The sequence below is a fragment of the Ambystoma mexicanum genome, chromosome 4q, assembly GCF_040938575.1.
Source record: "Ambystoma mexicanum isolate Mex_15411 chromosome 4q, UKY_AmexF1_1, whole genome shotgun sequence".
Classification (NCBI taxonomy): domain Eukaryota; kingdom Metazoa; phylum Chordata; class Amphibia; order Caudata; family Ambystomatidae; genus Ambystoma; species Ambystoma mexicanum.
In genome coordinates this window covers 106,855,358-106,878,480 of record NC_090928.1, presented here as the reverse complement: position 1 = coordinate 106,878,480, position 23,123 = coordinate 106,855,358, and the positions used below count along the sequence as shown (strand labels likewise).

At 46.5% G+C, this 23,123-nt stretch overlaps 1 protein-coding gene across 10 annotated transcripts in view; it reads right to left on the bottom strand.

Moving 5' to 3' along the window:
* Window positions 1–12,567: 12,567 nt before the first annotated feature.
* RRBP1 (ribosome binding protein 1) overlaps window positions 12,568–23,123 on the bottom strand; it is a 441,849-nt gene continuing 431,293 nt past the window's right edge. For 5 of the 10 annotated variants that reach the window (XM_069607556.1, XM_069607553.1, XM_069607554.1 and 2 more), the window contains 2 exons: window positions 17,669–17,764; window positions 12,568–13,060 (listed from right to left, as the gene is read on the bottom strand). In XM_069607556.1, the coding sequence (XP_069463657.1) occupies window positions 13,025–13,060; window positions 17,669–17,764 (132 nt within the window). In that variant the 3' untranslated portion in view covers window positions 12,568–13,024. Of the gene's footprint in view, window positions 13,061–17,302; window positions 17,489–17,668; window positions 17,765–23,123 lie in introns of all 10 variants that reach the window. The other 5 variants (XM_069607552.1, XM_069607551.1, XM_069607558.1 and 2 more) reach the window with 2 other exon arrangements.

The following is a 23,123-nucleotide window of genomic DNA, read 5'->3' as shown; positions in this document are numbered from 1 at the left end:
TGTGGATCTGCTTAGAATCACAAGCTTTGCATAAACTAGCGTGCAGTACCTGAAGAAGGTGGTGGGTTGTTGGAAGGTACAGTGGCAAAAAGATGTTTTAACACTGCTTTGCAAACTTGTGAATCACCCCTTGAATGTGCATCCGATTAAGTAATGCTGTGTGAAAGTGTGAACTGAAATCCAAGTAGCTGCTTTGCAAATAGCATCTAAGGGCACCGCGAGGTAGTGTGCTCTAGCTGTGAACGGTTCTTTTCTCTTGGACATTGAATAACAGATTTGGATGCATTTGACAACCCATTTTAAAATGGACTTGGAGACAAGATCCCCGTCTCTTACTGCGGCAGGGGAAATAAAGAATTGATCTGTTTTCCTCAATGGTTTTGTTGTGTTTAGGTAATACATCACTGAATTTGGAGCATTTTTAAAAAATGCTAAGTTTGATGGATTGATTGACATGGAATTTTGGAAATACATATAGGAGAGAAACATGTATGTAACACAATCTTGTCTTTGTGAAGAATAATGTACAGATGTTCAACTGGGAGAGGTCGTAGTTCGCGAACCCTTCTAATTGAAGTAATAGCAACAAGAAAAGCAGTCTTATAAGTGAGATGTTTAAGACTGGGTTTATGAATTGGCTCAAAGGGGAACTCCATGAGTTTTGTGAGGATAAAATTAAGATCCCAACCAGGTGAAGGATTGGAAATTGGAGGGTATAGTCTCTTAACCCAGTCTATGAATGCTTTAACCACTGTTATTTTCCACCACAATATTTTACCTTGAGATGTTGTATATTTTATTGGTTACTTATATAGCGCCCTTTCCCAGTTTGTATGGCCTCAATGCGCTTTGTGGTTCAAACGCCCTCTGTGACCGCAGTACATGTGAAGGAGGTTTTAAGAGTTTAAATTTAGATGATGCATGTGTGCATTTTTGCCGGTTTAGGACTTGGGTGGTCTCACTAGGCTCCAGTAAGCAGCCCAGAGGTCACGGTCGTGGGTGGGTGCTGTTGGTAATTTAGGATAGAGTGCTAGTGCTGAACATTCAATGTGTGCCCAGCTAAACCAAATTTGTTTTAGTTGGTTGTCGCTGTTTGCTAATGGCAGAGGTGTAGAGGTACGTCAGTGGTTTCAGTGTGGACGGCTATGTGTGCTGCTGTACCGCAAATAGCACAACCATAGCTACATTCTTGGGTGCATGGATGGGTGGCCGTGCCCGTGGCATGTGTCCACAGATGTGGTGTAAGGTATACGTACCATCCACTTGGAAGTAGTTCGACTGCAGTGTTCTTTTTCTTGGTTCGATGCGATTGGCCGGTCTCACAATTCGTGGTCTACCTGGAACGAGTCTGAGCAGTGGGAGAGTGGTCCGGAGGGACATGGATTATAAGGGTAGAATGATGGTTTCTTACGGTGTGCTTCTGCAAATGCTGCCGGCGTCTGTGGGGTATTGGTGGATAGGAGTGTTGTTGAGTTTGGGTCTGCATTTCTGTGCGCCTATTGAGTGTAGAGTGCAAGAGGGTTTCAAGAGTAGGGAGGGGAAAAGCCAGGTTTTGAGGGCCTTCCTGAATGGCAGTTGACTGTCAATATTGCGAATGTGCAGCGGAAGGGAGTTCCAGATGATTGGCACTTGGACCGAGAAAGAGGATCCACTCAAGTCTGGAGGAGCTGTAATGTGGAACTGGGAGAGATGCTGTGCTTGATTTGAGTCCTTGAAGGGTGGTAGCGAATTACTGTCTTGAAGGAATTCTTGGCCGGTGTTGTGGATGGCCCAGTGGGTGATGCACATGGCTCTAAAGGTAGTGTGTCTAGCAATAGGGAGCCAATGGAGGACTCAGTGTAGGATTGATGTGTTCTCTGGGAAAGAGGTTAATGAGCAGGCAGGCTGCAGCGTTTTGGCTTCTTTGCAGTTTTCTTAGCTGAAACGCTGGTGTGCCTAGGTAAATGCAGTGTGCGTAGTCTAAAGGGGAAGAGGATTGTGGAGATGGCGGAGAAACAGTGAAGATAGCTGAGGTAAGGGAAAATATGCCAGAGGATGCATAGATGGAAGAAACAGGTTCTGGATACAGAGCTGATGTGTTGGGAGAGGGATTGTGTCCAGTGTGTATCCGAGGTTTTTCACCGAGGTGGAGGTTGCCGGTGGGCGGCATAGGGATTGAGGCCAGGATATTGGTTGGGGGAGAAATGCTGTTTTCCTGAAGACTAGGATTTCAGTTTTCCCAGGATTGAGGAGGTGTCTTCCAGAAGTCAATATCCAAGCTGCATGACGACAGATCTAGGCGTTTGGAGCCTGTCGATTTTGGGATTTTAATAATATCTGGGTGTCGTCTGCGTAGTTGTAGCAGGTAAGATTGTGGGAGCGGATCACTGCAGGCAGAGGGTTTAGAAGGATGTTGAAGAACAGGGGCGATATGGATAATCATTGTGGGACCTCTTTTGTTACTGGTCGGAGGTGGAGGTGAACGGGTGGAGGAGTATGAGTTGAGAGCGATTAGAGAGAGCAGTGTCTGATTCCAAATGAGTGTCGCCTGTCTAGGAGGATGGTGTGATCGAGGGTATTGAAGGCAGCAGAGAAGTCAAGAAGGAAGAGTACAGCGCAGCCTTCAGCATCAGCAGTACTCTTTAGGTCGTCCCAGACATTCTTGGAGCAGTCTGAAACCAGATTGTGCAGGGTCCAGGAGGTTGTTGGCTTCAGTGAAAAGGCCAAGCTGCGTGTAGGCTGTGCAGTCCATGAGTTTGACCTTGAAGCAGGTGGAGATTAGCCGGTAGTCCTGGGGAGCAGTGGGTCAAGCGTAGGTTTGAGGAGGGGTTTGATGTAGGAGGTTTTTAGGGCCTACGGAAAGGTTCCCGATGTTCGGGAGTGGTTGAGGATTGAGCGTGCGATACTGCCTACACAGGTCAAGGCTAGGATGTTTTTGAGGCAGGTAGGAGTCTTCACGGGATTCCGATGGGCGGCTTTGTGCTAGGAGTGAGACAAACTCCTGGTGTGAGATTGGAGAGAAAGAGGCGAAGGTTAGCTTCAAAGGAGGGGAAGAGGCAGGGGGTCGGCTCAGGGCGAGTAAGTGGCATGTGTTCAAATTTAGGGATGATGGTGTAATGTCTGTTGAGAGCGACTTTGTGGACGTCACACAGGTATTGGAGCTTGGTGGGGAGAGAAAAAAAAATGAAAAAGACATTCTCAATAGGTGTGAGAACCAAGTTTGATATGCCCACTTTGGTGCTATTAGGATCATGTTGACATGTTCCTGATGCATTTGGAACAAGTTACTTACCTGTAACTGTTGTTCTCCAGCATGGGTCTGGCATGGATTCACATGCTCATGAATAAAGAATACATAGCAGTACACACATGCACAACCACGGGAGGTGGCAAGGCACAACATTAAGCATCTCTTACCTCCTCACCAGGCTCACCTTCAAGCGAACAGGTTGCGCAGCACTTCTTGGCCTACTCTGGACTCCTCCCTGGAATCCCTGTTGATGCAGTAGAATTTCGTGAAGGTGTGTGTTGACCTCCACGTAGCAGCCCTGCAGATGTCCAGCAGGGGCAAACCAGATAGTAACGCCGTTGTAGCAGCGATCGCCCTGGTGGAAAGGGCTTTCGGATGGTCAGGCAGCGGTCAGTTGGCCAACCGGTGACAGTGGGTGATACAGCCAAAGAGCCACCTGGAAATGGAAGCCTTGGAGAGGTCCTTCCCATGATTCACAGGGCCAAAGTTCACAAAAAGTTGCAACGTCTTCCGGAATCCCTTTGTGCGGTCCACATAGAACTTCAGCGTTGTAGCCACATCCAGCGAGTGCAAAGTCCTTTCAGCCGGTGACAAAGGCATCGGATAAAACACAGGTAACACCAAGGGCTCGTTTAGATGAAAATCCGACGGCACCTTGGGCGTGAAGGAGGGCTGCGTCCACAGCACCACCCTCGTCTTGTTGAAAGTCAAGTACGGAGGCTTAAAGGGTAGGGCCTGGATCTGACCCACTCGTCGTGCAGAGGTGATGGCCACGAGAAAAGCAGTCTTCCACGACAGAAACTTAAGTGGAGCTGAACACATAGGCTCGAATGGAGACCCCATGAGCCTGGTCAGCACCACATTGAGTTCCCACGCCGGGGCCGGAAGCTTCACTGGCGGGAACGAGCGGAGCAGTCCTTTGATTAACTCCTTCACCAGACGGTGCTACCACAAAGAAGACCGTCCTGGAAATTTGGTGTAGAAGGAGATAGCTGCAAAATGTACCTTAATGGAGGCATGGGCCAGTCCCGATTTGGCCAATGACAACAAATATGGAAGTACTTGAGGAGCTGTGACCCGCAAGGGGTTAATCATCTGAGACTGACACCAAATCGCAAAACGCTTCCATTTGTGTCTGTAGCATTTCAGAATAGACGATGCTCTAGCCTTGGCGAGAACTTCCTTGCAGTCCACAGGGAGATCGTAACCACCGAAATCTAGCGCTGCAGGAGCCAGGCCTTCAGGTTCAGAGACCCTAGATCATGGTGAAGAATGGCACCACCTTCCCTGGCGAGAAGACCCGTGACCACTGGGGACGCTGACATGCTGAGTAGGTCGCCGGTGCAAAGAGAATCATCCGGGCACCGGCACCGTCTGAGTTGAATGATGACTGAAGTAACAACGGCAACAGAGGGAACACGTACAGAAAGAGGCCTTCTCAAGGGAATGAGAATGCATCCCCTTTGCTCCCCTGCTGGGGAAACCTGATGGCAAACCTCCGGCACTTGGTGTTCGTAGCCGTCACAAACAAGTCGATCTGGGGATTGCCCCATTTGACGAAAAGCTTCTCCACTAGGTCCTGCTGAAGTTCCCACTCGTGGCAAGAGCAAAGCTCGCCGCGGAGAGAGTCAGCGACTGTGTCCTTTACTCCTGCCAGATGAAAGGGAATGAGGAACATCCCCTGGGCGAAGTCCTGTGCCTCTTTGCAGAGCGCTGGGGATCTGGTGCCCCCCCCCCCAGTTTCCTGATGTAAAATATTATGGTGGTATTCCCTGTGAAGACCTGCACCACCTTGCCCTTGAAGGACAGCAGGAATGATTTGAGGGCCCAAAACACTGCTCGCAGCTCCAGAATGTTGAGGTGCAACTTCTTCTACTCAGACAGCCACAGGCCTCTGGCGTGAAGAATTCCGGTGTGGACGCCCATCCTTCCAGGAAAGCATCCATCGTGACCGTCTCCTGGTGCGGTGGGGCATGGAAATCCGCGCCTCCGGTCAGATGAGAGCGCACACCCCACCAACTTATTGCTCGACAGAACCCCTCGTCGAGCAAGATCCTGTCTTGGAAACTTCTGGACCCTTGGACCCAACGGGCGTCGAGGAACTCCTGCAGAGGGTGCACCCGTAACCTGAAGAGTTGGCTGCAGTAAATGCATGACATCATGCCGAGCAGAAACTTGATGGCCCTCATTGTGGCGATTTTCAGTGCTAGCAGCCGCTGCACCTTGCCCAGGATGGCTGCTATCCTCTCGTCCGACGGTGATGCCTGGCATGCCACTGTGTTGAGTTGGGACCCCAAGTACAGCGTGTCCTGCAATGGAGTCAAGCAGGACTTTGCATAATTCACCGAGAACCCCAGATCCGTCCGAAGGTGGACGGTCCTCGCCGTGTGGTTGACAGCGATTTCTCTTGTTCTGGCCCGGATGAGCCAGTTGTCCAAGTAAGGGTAGACGTGGATCCCCTGTAGCCATAGATGGGCTGCCACAGGTGCCAGGCACTTGAAGACTCTGGGCGCTGACTTCAGTCCAAAGGGAAGAGTCTTGAATTGGTAGTGCTTCCCTGGAATGACGAAGCGCAGAAACTTGCAGTGTCCTTTGTGAATGGGGATGTGGAAGTACGCATCTTCAAGGTCCAACGATGACAGATAGTCTCCCTCGTCCAGCTGTCCGAGCACGTGTTTAAGAGTGACCGTACAGAACTTATGGGACTTTATGTATTTGTTCAGTTCAGTGGTCGCAAGTGGAGGGCGGGCCTCCACCCCCTGTTCTTCTTTCGTACGAGGAAGTACCTAAAGTAAACTCATGAGCCCCAAAGCCGCTTTGGAACCAGCTCCATCGCCCCTTTCTTTATCATGGCCCGAACCTCCAGCAGCAGCTGAGGCACATGGTTTTCCTGCTGGGCCACAGGTGGTATTTGGGGACGCTGTCATTGGAACTCTAGAGTGTGTCTGTGGGCGAGAGCGTCCAGCATCCAACGATCAGTGGGGACGGTCTTTCACACGCTAAGTTTGCCAGCCAGCCTCCCACCGGGGTACACGGGTGGGGGCCAGACGTCCTGGCCAGTTAATTCCTGCTTGGAGGTCGACAGGCCGCCTTGCGGTTCCCGACGACGTCCTCCTCCGAAGGCGTTGGAGCAGCACCTGTTGGTTTCCTGGGCCGAGAAGCAGGAGAGTTGGTGGTAAGATCAGGATCAGGTATACTTGCCTCCCGAGGACCGAAAAGACGGGCGCCGCTGCTGTAGCGTGCCCAGGGTACCTGCTTTCTCCAAGTCTGCCTTGATTGCCTGTACGGACTCATCCACCGCTTTCACAAAAAGATTGTCCCAGTCGAAGGGCATGTACAGAACCCTGGAATGGACCTCCTGTCGGAAGTTGTTGGCCTTGAGCCAGCCACGACGGCAAAGGCAAACGCCATTGCCCATCTGGCAGAACCCCGTGTCCACGATGTCTGGCCACCGTGATGGCATGGTCTGACGCCACCTCGCCCTCTTGATGAATCTCCAAAGTCTCTGACCTCTTATCGTCGGGAAGGAAGTCCAGTAGAGGTGCAAGCTTGAACCACAGCTCCCGGTCGTAGCGCGCAACGATAGCTAGGGCCTTGGCGGCATCGATGGTCGTCGCCGCAGAGTAGATGACTCTCCTACCCATCGCATCCAACTTCTTCCCTCGTTTTCAGGAGGGGTGGACGCTGCAGAAGACGTCTATCCGGAAGACGACTTCTTGGCTGCTGCAGAAACCACTGAGTCCAGTGACGGTTGGGCCCGCAAGCACTTAGGCACAGAGTCCAGCACTGTGTACTTCTTCTCTAGGCGGTCCCTCTTTGCTGGGGCTGTAGAAGGGTGCTTCATAAGCGTCAGTCCTTCATCCCAAATGTCATCCAGGAGTGGTACTGAAAGGATGGTCCTCCTCTTCGCCTCGTGGCACTGGTATAAGAAACCCTCCTTCTCCTCCGGCGTGAGCTGGAAAAGTACTGATGCTCTGGAGATCATCGCATGGAACGATCCTATCTCGTCCGGCGGAAAGGATCAGGGCGGTGGCGACGGAAGGTCTCCCATTCCGCCGTCATCCGTGCCCATCATCGCCATGTCCGACTCAACCTAACCCGCGCGGGGCAGCAGAGAAGGAGGCAAAGGGTGACAGGGAGGCAGCGCGTGCCCCTTCCCCTTTGCTGGCGGTTCCCCCGTCGTCAGCGGGGCAGCCGGCACCGGTGCCGCTGGGTGGGTGGCAGCATCACTGGCATCCTCCTCTGTATCTCAGCTAACAAAGTATGCAGGGTAGAGAGAATGTCCACAGAAACATCTCTAGGTTGCAGATGAGGAGAAGGGATAGGCAGCTAGGGCGCAGGTGCCGGGCTATGGCCCTTGTCCTGTGGCTCCTCGGCGGTATCCTCGCTATCGCCCTCGTTGTAGGGCGAAACTCTGATGTCTCCCTCATCGTCATCGCCTTCCTGGATGTCTGGAGGTAAACAAGTTCCTCCTCCTCGGCAAAGGAGATGTCCATGCCCTGGAGGACCTAAACATCCCACCACTTTCTTTGCGTCCAGAGGGGACTGTCTCAGGGAGATGATCAGCATCCTCTTCTCCAGGGTCTTCTCAATGGGCTTAAACAAAGACTCCCTCCTGGGAGCAAGGGAAACCCTTGCAGTCAGGGGGAGGCACCCTGCGGTCTGCCCCTGCGGCCTTCAAAAAAGGACACAACCACCACCTCGATGAAAGGCACTACCTTAGTCTGGTGCACCTGGGCCTTCACGGTCAGGCCGGGCCCTTTGTCCTGCTTGGCTTTAACGGTTACTACGAATATCTTTTCCTTGGCCTTCTCCTTAGGGTTTGGGCTCTCACTCCCCCTTGCCCTTGTCCACTGCGGGTAGGCCAGACGCTGTACCCTGTGTGGTCTTCTCCTTGGTCATCTCCGGGGCCACCTTCAGCTTGCCCCGGTGATCAGACTTCCTCTTGGATGAAGATCCAGAGCGTTGACTGGAGACCGATGCGCACTGCCTGTTGAGGAGCCTGCCGCAGCAGCGCTCCTGACGGTAGCGGTCTAGCGATGCTTGGCCTTTTGTTGGACCCCCGCGGGAGGGGTTCCCTTAAAGGACTTAGAAGCCCACCCAGCTTTCCCAGATCCGGGGGAGGCATGCTCCTGGGAACCACCCGGTGCAGAGGCCTTGGCCTGCAGCCACTCTTCCGGCCATTTACGCCGACCCTTCAATGTGCGAGCAAAACGCACAATCCTCCTCCCTATGCGTTGGGTAAAGGCAGTACAGGCCTTGGGAATGCTCAATGTTTACATGGACGATGAATGCTCATCGTCCATGTAAACATTCTGCAAACCGCAGTCGGAACAAAGCTCGAAAAGGGAATGGGAATCCTCCTCGTCCGACATGATCCACGCTGTGAAGGCCTGAAGACTCTTCTGGAAGATTCTACAAAGAAATGTGATTAAATCCGCCCTTGAGGGACTCTGAAGAACCTGAAAAACGGGTCCCAGTTAATCAGAAGGAAGATCGATGGAGCAAACAGGCTCGATTGACCGAAAAATAGAGTAAACACTTCCAAAAAAGTGAAATACACAGTAACAGCTCGAGAGCTAAGCATGAGGTCTCCCAAAACTTGAACGTGCAGTACAAATCTGAAGATGGCTGCCTGAGGGGCTTAGATAGAGGGCAGTCATTGACTGTGGACAGTATGCCTCAGAGCTCAGTGATTGTTAGGAGAAAGAGTTCAGAAATTAAACTGAAACTGATTTTTTCTTTTACTGAGGATTCCCAGTCTGACGATGGGGAATATTCATGAGCATGTGAATCCATGCCAGACCCCATGCTGGAGAAGTATGCATCTTTCATGTCCAATGTTACCATGTAATCCCCTTGCATCAGAAGTTGAATTACCTCCTGCAGTGTGGTCATCCTGAATTTTTGCAGCTTGAAATATGTGTTTGTAGGGGGCAGGTCTAAGACACAGCACATGCTTAAATCTTTTTTGGAAACAAGGAAGTATATTGAATAAATATCTTTGTTGACCTTTAGAAGGAGAACCAGCGCGGCCTCTCCCTTCTGGGGTAGTGTTCCCATTTCTGCTTGTAGAATCAAGCTCATTCTTCTAGATCACAGCAGATGATGGCAAGGGGTTTCCAGGAATTTGATAGAATATCGTTTGGCCACTGTTGATAACACCCACTGGTCTGAAGTTACGTACTTGCATGTGTTGGTGAAATGAGTAATGCAACCCTCTACTGGGGAAACATGGGAGGTAATCTGTACTGGCATGTCATTTGCTGGAGGGGGCAGTGGAGCAATGGCTGCACTTCTACCGTGACATTTGCCTCACCTGCAACCTCTGCTGTGCACTTTAAAAAGAGGACATTTGGCCTTGAGAAATGTACCACAGAGAGGAGGTTGACCCAGACCCTGGCTGCACAGACATTGTAAACCATTGCCAGCGAAAGTAACGCCCGATTTTTAACACCCTGCATTGAACATAGGGTGTATTTCTAATCAGACCTAACGTTTTTAAGGCCTCATGTTCATTTGTAGTTGTTTCTAACGGGTCATCTACCACCTTGCCGAAGAAGACCGTCTTCTACAGGCATGTTGATGAGGGTGGCCTTTGTCTCAGGCTTCAAACCTGAATTGCAAAGCCAGGAATGGCTTTTCAGCAAGGTACCCTGTGCTATAATTCTGCCTGCAGTTTCAGCGAAATAAAGGGTTTTAAGGATTTTCTGGGCCACCCATTTCCCCTCTTCAACAATATTAAGTAATTGTGACTTAATTCGTTCAGGGACCGAATGTACATTTTTGCACCGAGTGCCATTGTGCACTGTTGTAACTGGCGAGCAACGTAGTGTTCGCTATGCGAGTAGAGAAAGCTGCACATGTGGATACTGTCTTCCCATGGGCGCAAAGCCTCTCGCACTCTTAATCAGGTGGTGCTTCATCATTAGACAACGGGACACCTGCCCGTTTCTGGTAGTAGTAATGACAAGAGAATGCTGTTTGACATGCCCCCTAATATGAAGAGGGTTTGTTGGAGCGCGTTTAATAACTTTTTCCACCCTGGGGTTAACTACAAGTGTAAGGGATGGTGTAGTTATTGATTGTTTAAATCTCTTTTTAATGCACTGAAGCAAAGATTGACACTCGGCTTTTTTCTCGTTTAAAATATCATCCACAAAGTCTGTCTTCAAGAGACTCCTGAGTTTGTATTTAAAATGATTAGCTGCAAGGTATTGACTAGCTTTTCTTCATTCTCCCTTAATCGTGATGTGTGTTTTTTTTTTGTTTTGGTGCCCTGAGACCTTTGGGTGTGTGGCGCCAAATATAAATATTGAAATCATTTCTTACGCAGTTCATTGAATAAAGGTTGGTTGTCAATTGGAGATGTGGATCCCAGTTCAGGGTCATAGTAGGTAGGATCACTAGGATCATCAACAACTTGATCTTGGAATAAGTCTTGCTGTGGCTGCGATGGTACGAGTGGGAATTGTGTGTAATGTGTGTAACCTAGGAGACTTTTCAGGTAGTTCTTCTGCTAGTAGAGACTTCTATCTTAAAGGTTAGCATTCCATAAAGGCTACAAAGGAGGAAACCGTGTCCATAGTCTCCTCAAAATGCGCCCTGTTCCGGGAGTTTTTGCAAGTGAGAAACGATAGCTTCCGTATCAACACTGTTTTTTCTTATGTAGAGACTGTGATAAAGGAGAGGTGCCCCCAGTATACTCCAGGGTTTTTTGTGTAGAGGATATTATTGAAGCACTTGTAACAGTTATAGAAGATAGGGTGTCTGTGGAGGGTTCTAAGAAGTTCCTGTGTGTTTTCCAGTGTTAATAGCAGGTTTTTGTGTTTTCAACAGTTGTTTCGACAGATGCAAATTATGTTCAGTCAAACGTTTTGCATGGCTGTCTGTGCTTGTTTTTCTTTACTGCCATGCACTGGACACGAGAGTGGAAGCGCACTGTGCTTATGGCAAGTGGAGTCAGAAGGCCTTGAAGGGACTTCTGTTGCCGGGCTGCCTTTTGCTTATGGATCCGTCGAAGAATGGCTAGTGGATGTGTATTTACGATGTTTGTGACCTCCATGAGGAGTGTGCTCATCTGTGTCTTTGTCACCAGGTGATGTCCCCATTGCAGTGCGCTGAGCCTGCCTACCGGGGTTGAGAAATGACAATCTGTTGACTCCTCTTGAATGGCTTTGGCATCCGAAACGTAGCCGTAGCTGCCTTGGTCTTCCTCATCTGATGCAAAGGCACCAGTGGGGCTCCAGCCTCAGCCTGGATGGCATAGTCCGTGCACAGTTTAGTATAGTCCGTGCAGAGTTTAGTACGTCTTCCTTTGAGTGTCTTGGGCCAAAGTTTACACGACGCACAATGCCTCTCTGAATGGTAACCGGGAAGACAGTGGTTACACACTATGTACGTCTTTCCACTGGAATTTCCTATTGGACGACAGACAACTTGAAGGAGTTCTTTCTATAATTATATGTAAAACTAAAGGCAGCTAGACAAATGAAGAAGAAAGAGGAAGTGAGAAGATGCATTCTCGAAGAGAAAAGAATAATGTTAATGTTCAGACCCCCACTCTCCATACTGTCAGGCCGAAGCCTGGTGTAGGCCGAAGCCAGTTGTCGAGATTGGAAGAAATACTAAATGTTTTCAGTCGATGGTGTTGAATATCTCTTGTCGAAACGTGCGTTGAGGATGTGTCTGTCGAAAAACACAAGAAAGTTAACCATTTACTTAATGAACAATATCAAAGTAGTGAAAGCTACAGACTCTGCATAAGAGTGACCAAACACGATGGTGGGAACAAAACTATGAGGGACCTCGACGCGTGAAGGACCATTGGTACAGTACACTTCGCACTAGGGATAGTTTCATAGATGTCGGCCTATGCAAAGCATGCGATTTTAAGCAGATCCGCAAGCCTAAAAAATGGTAATTGTTTTGAAAGCTGAAAAACATGTGCAATTTATAGATTACATACCATTTTTTTTCAAGCATAGACAGATTTCTGTTCACCACAGTGAACGGACATCTTTTACAATACTTGCTTTTGTATTTGTGGTCAAACAGTAACCTTTAGGCACCCTTCACATACCTCTGCCATGCATGACGGGCACACAGCAGCAGTCCCTACAGCAATCTCTCCATTCGGTACACAGCCTCCTCAAAAATTGTATCTGTCTGCCCATTGGATTCAATGTGGACAGGCAATTTTCCATGGAAACCAATGGCTTAGGGGTGTGGGGGAGGGAATCCAAAATTAGGCAGGGGGCAAGGGGTGTATGGAGAAAGCAGACCGCCAAATAAGGTTCGCTGTTGGCACCCAATAAAAAGTAAGCACAATACAGGAATGGCTACAATCAGGCTTTAATGGCATTAGACATCCATAAATTGAAAAGATGCTTGAAAAGTACCCTCTTAAAACAAGATTTTATGGGGTCACTTTAATTGCAGCAGTGTACCTTACATTCAGGTTTCCTTTCGCTCAAAAACAAACAAAAAAGAAACAATTGCACAGATTAATGTACATAAGTACATTGTATTCCCTTTTCACACATTCATGTATTGAGTTAATACATAAGGTAGCAGTTTGGATTTGGTTTACTGACACAGTCAGAGCTTTCTTACTGGAATGTCATTTAAAAAAACATTATCAAAAATTCATGCCTGCAGTGTTTTATTTTTGTAACAAATATTTTGGCTCACTAATAGCTTTATTACTTTTATCTACAGTCAGTTGAGCGTATGCTTCAGGAATGTGTAAGGCAATATGGTAAATTGATTGAGGCGTTCAGATTCCCAAAAGGATTAGACTGATGTTCCGTCCTTTGGCTTTTCATCCCCCTAGAAGAGAAACGTATTCAGGTTAATTTGAATGTCAGAGTCACTATACAGAAGCCATCAAGCTGGGGTTCATTGCATTTTGTAGAGAAACCAAACAGTCTTGCCCACGAGTGTCGTAATCTTCTGATTAGACATACCAAGCCAGCTACCCTTAACAAAACCACTTGTAGAGTGGGAGATGAATAAGCACATCCCCCCCCACCATGGTCAACAGCAATCTTCAAATAGCGGATATGGCATCTTAGTCAGTGGAGAGGGATGTGCCCCAGGGTGTAAATTGCTTTAAAAAAAGAATGGCCATGACTGTGGTGCGAGAATACGGTTGCAATACCAGACAGACATTCTTTTACTCATGGTGGGTTCAACATTTCTTAAGCGGCATTATATTTTACATCACATTTGGGTAGTAGATTCGACATAATTATGTTTATTTTATTTTATACTTCTCTTTGAAGAGAACAGGGTGGTGGTTTGACAAATCAAGGCACATAACAAGTAAACCTTGGTTTCACCTCTGAATGTGCATTACTTTGAAGGGAACTCATTAACCGGTCCATGGAATGCTTCAAAGAAATCATAATCAAAATTATTTTACACATCAGCAAGTCATCTATTGGATTTATTATTTCAAGAAGTATTTCTATGGCTCAGTTCCGGTGCTTGCCCACGGAAGCTGTGGATTACCGTATCCTGTACACAGCAGCTGGTACACATGTGCAGCACGTTCATTTTATGAGAACCCAAAGTAAAGCTTTGAAACCAGAGTTTTACAATGGGAGAAGTAACTACATTACGTAGTGTTAAAAAAATAAATTACAAAATTAAGGACTGGGTGCTACAGGTGTGCCAGTGTTTTACTCCTTTTCTTATTGACTACCAGCGACTAATCCACTCACACCTCCAGAATATCTTTCTTGAAAATACAAATGTCAGACGTTCAGAAAAAATATTCAAATTGATACTCTCCTTCTGTACTTCTTTCTCTCCATTTCAAGTCACCCCCCCTTCAGCTCTCCATCTTTCTCACTCTCTCCCTGTGTTTCCCCCACCCCTCCCTAGATCCACGCTTCCGTTTGTCAGATTGCAACTTCTGCATTTGTTTCCAGTACTAATCGGGTGCAGTTTACATTAATTCCAGAAACCAGTTAATGGGCCTCTCAAACTTTCTTCCTGAGATTTGGGGAAATTCCAGGTTGCTCGGAACCATATATACGTCCCTCAAATCCTCTCAAGACGTGGACCTCAAGAGAAGCTCACAGCAACTTAAGTACGAAAAGGGAAGCTCAAGGAACTCTGTGTGGGCCCAGTAAAACAGCCCATATGATCAATGCACCTACTTCAAGCTTTTGTGTCAGAGCGGGTGAATGCCGCTTTTCACTTTTCAAGTCAATCAAATTAGTATCCCTTTCTTGGGAACACCAAGAAACAATTCCTTTAAGGGGTATAATCAACGCAGCCTCCTCTTAACACTTTGAAGGTACAACACAAGCAATAAGGTACAAACAGGATCTGCATAAGAAACCAAGAATTCTCAAGATAAACACTAGTTATGAATCCCAAATAAATGTTGGGCTCTTTTACACTAGCCACCATGGTCAATTATAGTTGCAGATCTCTGGGAATTGGCTAGTAAAAGTTGGCTTGTGGAGGGGACATGCATATACAATTAATTTTCCCCCATTCTGCTGCCACATCTACTTCCCAAACAGGAGTTTTGGCAGCCTTTGTAGCTGTTCCAGCACAGGCGCTTAAGTAGCTATGCAAAGAGCAGAGGCCGGCTTTTGTAATCCGGCACCTTCTTTTCTTTGCAATATTTATTTACAAAGTTTCTCAGATCCTCCATGTTATGTTCTTGCCAGGGTTTCAAACTATAGTCCCTAAAAGAGCAGTGCCATTTTCTGGTTTTCTGTTTGAAAGTTGGTTTATGCAGGGGCAACCCAATGATTATGAAAGCCTCATAAGGGTTGAATACAGCATTTGTGCATGATTATTTAGTCTGCAAAGGGCTTTGACAAACTGTACATGTCCCCTTTCAACTCGGGGGATACTTTTCCAGTTGTGTTTATTTGCTGTATTGCGAGACATTTAGTCGTGGATACATTTTATAATGGTAAAAACAGAACTAAGGGTGGCAAAATGTTCTGAAAATAACAGGATTAGGAAAGCATCTGCTGAATGGAGTGGAGCATGCATCTGTAAAAACAGACGTAATTAGTCCACTTGCTTAGACCAACTGAACACCTGCTTGGACACTTTCCAACAATTTATGTACAGCATATATAACGGTCTCACAACCAGACACCTTTTAACAGGAACTTCCTAGAAAGTCTGAGTCATTGACCTGGTAGATACCACTGAAATTCTAGGGATTAGGGTTTTGCTCAAATCAGTCATCCCCCTACCAATGAGGAGACGGAAACTCAAAATCTATGAAAAATGTGATAAAATCTGTAGCCGTTATTTCAGTCCCTTGCCAGCCTGGATATAGACTGCTACCACCATACTTTCTAAATCTCTGCTAACTGAGCTCAGTCCTAATTAGGGTAGAACATGGAGGCCGGCACTAGATAGAAACAATCAATTTGGGAACCTAAGGTTAACAATGGCAGTTTGCGTTTATCCTGTCCAGTTTAAAACGTCATTGAACACAAATGGAGCACTAGACAAGTGGTTCTCTCCACAGTAATGCAGACTTTCTCTTGCTTGGCTCCCCTTGTGTAAGAAACCAGCATAGAGTCAATATTGGTTTATATGTATTAATTTGATGATTTTTAACATTAAACAATGGCAATTCCTATAGTGCACAATGGAGAGGGGAGGGTGAAGACGGCCACTTCCGAAAACCATGTTGGCCAGGTCACTCCTATACTCTCTAAAAAAACACTTCACCAAAGTGGCAAAAAAAAGGTAATCTTCCTCACTCTCAGTTGCCTCTTCGTCCCAGTACTGTTAGGTGTTATATGTGAAAGATTGTGGGAATTGGTTAGTAATAGCCCATAAAAGTCGGGGAAGGGTTAGGTTGACTGTTACAAGAGAAAGGGTGCCAATCCTCAAGGACCCTCCTCCCTGGTGATCCTCCCTTGCCTTTCCACCCCCACAGTCATGATCCAAGAGCAATGGCCTTTCCCTGGCCACCTGCGCAGAGGATCCCAGGGGCGAAGGAGTGAGAATATCCTCAGGTTTCTCACAGGAGCCACAGTGTAAAGTTTCAAAACAAAACTCAACCTCTAGATAGAACATCTTGGTCATTGACAAATCATGATTTCTGCATTCTATTTTGGGGAAGGTACTATCAACCAGGAGTCCTGGCACAGCATAGAATCAAAGTATTTTAGGACTTCTTCCAAAGGTCCGTCTGGTACAAGGAACATATCTGCAACAAAATGTATTAGATTTTGTTTAAAACGGGCCACACAATGCATTGCTAGCTCCTTTTTTAATTGTTATTAAATTTAGATGCGATTGTTGATTGTGCTTTTTTGTCTTTTGCCCACCACCTTCCGATTATATTTGACCTCTAAGTGAACAGAAATTACACAAACTGTCAGTTTGGAGCTAAATATCAATTTGACAGGGTTTGCAATTTGCAAATTCACATGTAGAGAACGGATTTTCCTCGGAAGCCAGTTGCTGCTCTATTTTTATTGGAACACAAAAAAGTGTTTATTAATGTATCAGAGGTCAAAGATCACCGGCTCACCTTAATCAACAGAAAGGTCGAAAAGAAATAACACACAAGAAATCCCAAGCCAAAATCTTAGAACAGTCGCCTTCTATACTTTAAGATGTTTCGGCAAGAAGTGTTTCAGAGTGAGAGGGGGTTGGGAGCAAAACATGTTATGCCAACATGTTTGTGTTAAAATGCTTTGTATTAAGCAGTCACCTTTTGGGTATGTGTTGGAAAAATTGTATGTGCTAAGACTCTGAATTATCATTAATAAAAATATTTCCTACAAAAATAAATGTGTTTAAAAAAAATAATAGGATGCATCTTGCCCAAAATACAATAGTTTCAATACTATTTGGGAATGATTCTGAAAATATCTGCCATACAGGGTTCTTTAGCAAAAAGCGAAATTGCTTTTGGAAACATCATTGGTTTCCTTTTTATATTTAAAGATGCTTTTGAATGTTCTGTTGTTATCCCCTTCTCTTGCGTTTTGACCTTCAAGCAATCACGTGGTTGGTTGCATGCAACACAAATGAGTTTTTGCAATTGTTTGTAGAGAAAATGACTTGTACCGTATATTGTGGGGGGAGGAGAACCGTAAAGAGCTAGCAGACTGTTTCTTGGAGTAGACCTTGAAGTTTCTTTACATTTTCTCTTTCCTTAGCTAATTGATCCTGAGTAGCTTTCAAAAGCTGTTGCAATTTGGTAGCGGCGTGCCCCAAGTCTTGGGTTAGTTTCTTTTCTTTTTCAAGTCTTTCCTATAAAATTGCAGAGTGGGGTATGTGGTTATTTTACACAATATAGCCACATGCTTGAAAAGGATCAAGTTACCACAGGAACACTAAAATGAAGAGTGGATAAGAATCCTTTTTGTTCCAGAATGAAAACAATCAAAAATGCCTATTGAGGCAATCATTCATTCAGCCAGTGACAATTACCTTTAGCTGGTTGGTCTCTTCCGCATCAGAAGTAAATTCTTGTTCAAACCTCAGTTTTGCCAACTCTGTTCTGACGCTTAAAGCAGATTCTGCAGCCTTCAATGTTTTGGAGAAATAAATATAAAAAAATAGTTTAACTTGTATAGCAAGTGCAAAACATTGTGTAAGAAAATAAAAATACAGTCAAAGCCACTGTCAATTAAATAAAACTTTCTGGATGCAGACATTGCTTGACCTTTAAAGTCGTTCAGTTGACTTTTGGTGAACATGCTACACTGGAGTAGCTACTGAACCAGGTCTCTGCCTAATACACATAAGTAATGTAAAAAGTTATGGCTCATTACGCCATTGCAATGTTGGATGCCTCATTCAGAACAATATCCTGGGGGCAGGCAGAAATTGATGCCCACATATTATGTTAGGTGATAACGCAGTCCTTTTATTACTACCATAAAGGATAAAAAAATCAGGTAGATATAAACAAATAAATACTTGTACTAGAAATCTAAACGGGTAAACTTATTTACAGTTGTCTGTGGTACCAAGTCAATTGTAATGCACCAACTGCTGAAAGCTATTAAAAAGCACTTAAATTATTAGGCAAGGGTTAACTTCATAAAACATTGCTGTAGAAAGGCAGGTAATTAGAACATTGGCAGGATGTTTTCTTTACAATAGAAATGCAATACTGTGTGAGGAACCCCTCCCCCAACCTGGGCAACATATAAGGAAAAGTTAAGGTGTACTTTATGTGTCTATTACAGCCCAGTCCAAATATGATCATTAATAGTCTGCTTCACTTTCTACAGAAACCACTACCCCAAAGTACCTGAGAAGCCACAGGAGAACTGTATCCAAGATAAATCTGGGACCCCTTGATGAATCCTGGGGATGGAAGATGCTTCCCTCATCACAGTACCTAGTGTGCCTTGGCAGGCAAAATTGTGGAGTTTATTGGCTTTACTCGACGAGACCCCTCGAGGACGGACCACCCTTTTAAGGAGGAGTCGATTGGATGTCAGTGTCGAGAATAAGAAGGGAACCAAGCAGTGTTGAAAAGGCAGCAATGCAGGTCTTTTGCAGTGGTCTCCAATGTCTGGTTGTTATGCCAGCTGTGGATGTGCCACGAAGGCGAAAGTTACTTCGGACCTCGACAAGGCCTGGCTGAAAAAGATAAGACCCTTTTGGGCCGTGGATAACCTTCGGTGGCAATGGTTGAAGTGGCAGAATTTGGTGTGTGGTTTCAGGATTTAAAATTTCCCCACCTTCCAGTTCTTCACTGGTGCAGTCACAGCACGGACCTCAGGATGGCTTCCTGGACAAGACCACTGAACTGGTCTGTAGACCATCCCCATGTCCGGATCCTCAGGACATCGTCTTTGGATTTTGGCGGCAAGAAATCCACCGGCGAACACTCCTCTGCAGGCAATGTCCCTGGATCTTCTCTGGTGTTGAAAAGTGGACAGATGTCATGGCAGAGGTGCCCCTTTCAGAATTCTTTAGATGGTTGAACCTTTCGCAGCTCCGGGTGTTAAGCAGCATGAGGGGACCGCCACCTCCCTTCTGGGCGATGCGATAGCAGCTTTGCTTCCAGCGATCACAAACACTCCTCCGGACACTGGGTGACACAGATGGACTTCTTGGTTTCAAGATGCCAAGGTACTCCTCTTCTAAACCCATGAAGATCCCTTCTCTGGATCATAGGCACACAGGATTGACTTCCAAGATACTTTGGATGAAGAGCAGCAGTTGCACGATGTCCCCTCATAACTACTGGAAGAGATTGCCTAACCAGGTCCTCTCTTGTTCAGTCATCGAGTCAGAAAGCAGCTTCTGGATTACTTGAATATTTGCAGCCACCGACTTCTTCCTCCAGTTGGATTCCATGATGCATGATTAAGTACACCAGATTGTGTGCGTTGCTTTAAATCGGGCCCGAGCGCCAGGAATATCCTCCGGACTTCCCTGAAGCCAGACTGACCAAGCCTGAGCCACCTCAACAGAGTACTAGACCCAAGATGCGAGGAAAGTCTGAAGTGGTATCCGAGATCCGCGGTGTTGCCATTTGCTGTCAGACGCGAGGAGCTGAAACACTGAAGGCACGCTGAATTTAAGTTTGCCCATTGCTGCCGCGGACCTTCCCATTGCAGAGCATGAGTCCCCAAATGTCCCCACGATTGAGTCTCATGAACAGGATCTGCAGAGCTGTACAGGAACAGAAGCCAGCTGGAACCATTTCTTCTAACCAGAGGTACTGTAAAGTCTAAGAGAACTTACCTCTTGTTGTGTAGCCTTGCTTGCTCTCAGTTGAGACCCGTCTTGGTTACCTTGCAGAGTTGCTATAGCTTTGCCCCTCACAAGCCTCTCAGTGTGTGGCTCCAGTGTTCTATTTTCAACAAACATTTCTAAAAACATTGTGCAAGACTTTTTACCTACCTGCAAAGATGATCTTCAGCTCCCCTAGACATTGTGCAATTAGCATTGGCTGCCCTGGCTTCCTGAGAAACTCTTCTTCCGCCTGACTCTGTGATTTATCTTTTCCTCAGGAAAAGGTTAAATATATTTGGCATTGGAAGGTTTTTAAAAGGTACTTACCTGTATGTGAATTATTTGTTAACCCTTGTTTAATTTCTCTCTATCTTTTACAAACTCAGTTTTGCCGCAAATATATCAGTGATAAATCAGTGTTCACAGTTGCCTAGCTATTTAAGTCACCTGAGGGTGTACAAAGTGTCTGTGTGTCATCCCCAATGGGTATCAGTGTGTTTTGAAGTGTATTATAAGTGTTACATATACATATGCTCAGCCACACTACCAACATGTGTAGTTCAGATTTGTACCAAAGGTTGGGTTCTTATTGCCAGGAGGTCAAGGTTATTGTAGTACACCCAAAAGGCACTGCACAGAATCTTGCCTAACAGGGGGTGAAGTCCCTTTACTCAATCCATGAAAGCCTTCACAGGGACTTCCCACCAGGACACCTTGTTTTGTGAAGTGGTGTACGTGGACAGAGCCGCTAGGTGAACATTGATGGAGTTGAATACTAGGCCAGAGTGTAGTAAGTGGAGCATGTAGTGAAGATGTGATGAGTACATTCAATAGGGTTAAACATTTTGGACTGGCACCATATAACAAATCTTTTCCATTTGTTGAATTAACAATGTCTGGTGTTATGTTTACGTGCCTCCTTGAGGATTTCCATACACCTATGAATAACCAAACTATGACTTCAGGAGCCAAGCTGGCAAGTTCATAGATTGAGGATGTGGGTACAACGTTGCCGCCCCCGCTCGCCCCTGTGTTGGGTGAGCATGTGGAAGGGGCACAGGAGCTTGATTGGGTCGCACATCAACAGTTTGAGCAGATGCGAAAACCAAGGTTGTCTGACCCACATTGGAGCAACCAGGATGTTAGGGAGAATTCTCTGTTTAGGCTGAATTTCCTAACCTAGTGAGTCCCCCAGCAGCTTTGCTGGATTTTTGGGGTTTATTTTTTTCTCCTGCCAAGAATGAGACTCTTTTACCCTCACTCTTGGGCATGATTTGAGTGTGTTTCTTTGAATCTAGATGTGTTTAATGGGCTATGGGGTCTTTTACTCCATAGGGCTTAATGTGTTTTTGTGATGTGTGTTTCACAGCACCCTCAGTGCAGTGACACAGGGGTGTCATAGTGGCCCCCCAGTATAGACTCCATTCCCTGGGACTGACTACTGTCTCCCAGGGTATGTAAAGTCACCATTGACTTTACTAGTCTTAAATTCTGAACAGAACCAGTACAAACCATCATATTGTGGACGTACTGGCTGGGGCAATTCGATTGCCCCGGGGTCTGTTAGTCGAGGTGGCACGTCTCCGTCCCCCCTGATCGAGTTTTGGCTGGTGGCAGTGGATACTACTTTTTATATTCAACCGCGAATATTTTCCTATGGGATTTCCCATGGTTTTAGGCTACTATCTTTATTTAATTATTTACGGTAGCCTCGAACATACCGCCGGTTTGTTTAATTAATATTAATTCTCCGGTTGGTATTTTTTGCCAAAACTTGATTCTAAAATGGCATTTGTGTTATCTTCTGTGACTCCAACCCAAGTCGAGCCCTTTGTTCCACTTTTTGGTGGGCTTCTCCACAGAAGCCCTCCAAAGTGTGCCACTCTGTCTGCCTAGGCAACTCAAGTCGCACTCCATCCTGATTGGCCCAAGTGGTGAGCCGGCCGGCTCACCACTTAGCATGTTTGAGTGACAGCTAAGCTGAGTGAATGGGGGTTTGCTGATTAAAAGCAGGGCTTTGGGGACTGGAACTTCAGAAGACGCCACAGGACCTAAGAATCCGACGAGGGAGAAGCTGAGCCGACCTGCCACAACACCACCACCGGTGGAGCCCTGCTGAACTGCCTCACCACTTTTCCCAACGACAGAGGAGATCTCCCGCCAGAGAGTCTTCTTCCTTTGTTGGGATAACCAGTTTCACCGTCTTTTTGCCTTCCCGACGTACCTCGTGGCCGCATTGTCCGTGCCAAGCACCCCGGCAACCGGGATACCACGTTTTACCACGACCGCGAAACAAAGGTACCACCTTTAACCGGAAAACTCTGCGGCTGGTTTCTGCCTTGGTAGTGCAACGACCTTCATCTTTCCTCCAAGTCGAGATCTTCTCTTCCCCTGGACGACGACGCAACTTGCACCCACTACCAGGAACAACTACCACCGCTGGAGGATCCTTCCCACTTAAGGTACCGTGTCCCGCCTGGCTTCCCTTGCTACCGACTGTACGGGGTAGATTTAGCCCCCAGCTTTCGAACCTGGGTTAGTCTGGGACACCCTGGCTAAACTTTCCTAAAGCCTCTCTAAACTCTTTTTGAACCCTCTGCAAGACTTTCTAAGTCTAGTGTAACTGTGATCGTGGGCGCATTTGTGCTCTGCTCTCTCTAAGAGTGGGCCCAGCCTTTGGACTTTGGCTCACCAGTGACTTTTGCTCTTCTGCCTTGCTAACAGTGTTCCTGAATCTTAGAGTGGTGTACCTTTCCATATTCTGTCTTTTTCCCTCCCTTTCTCACAAACTTATTGGAGTGCAATCTAGTTAAGCGCTCATCTCTGTATGAAAATGAGTGGTGTTTTACTGTGACTTATCTGATAAGGAAAAAGGGGTGTATATACTGTGTTTAGAATATTTTACAATAAGAGTGCTGGAGTGTTTCAACTGTGTGTTTTTAAATAAATAATTATATACTTTGATACCAAAGCTCTGGTCAGTGTTTGCTTGTATTATTGTATCGGAGTGCCTATTGTGTATACTCTGCATACTGCCTAACTCTTCTTGAGGGAAGTCTGACTGCTCAGCCACAGCTACCAGGTAAATCTGGGTGGTACAGACTGCTACCAAGTGGCTTTACTGCCAACACCTGTAGTCTTAAATCTTTTGCAGTGGTCCCAGAGGGAACTGCACAGGTTTCTGAGG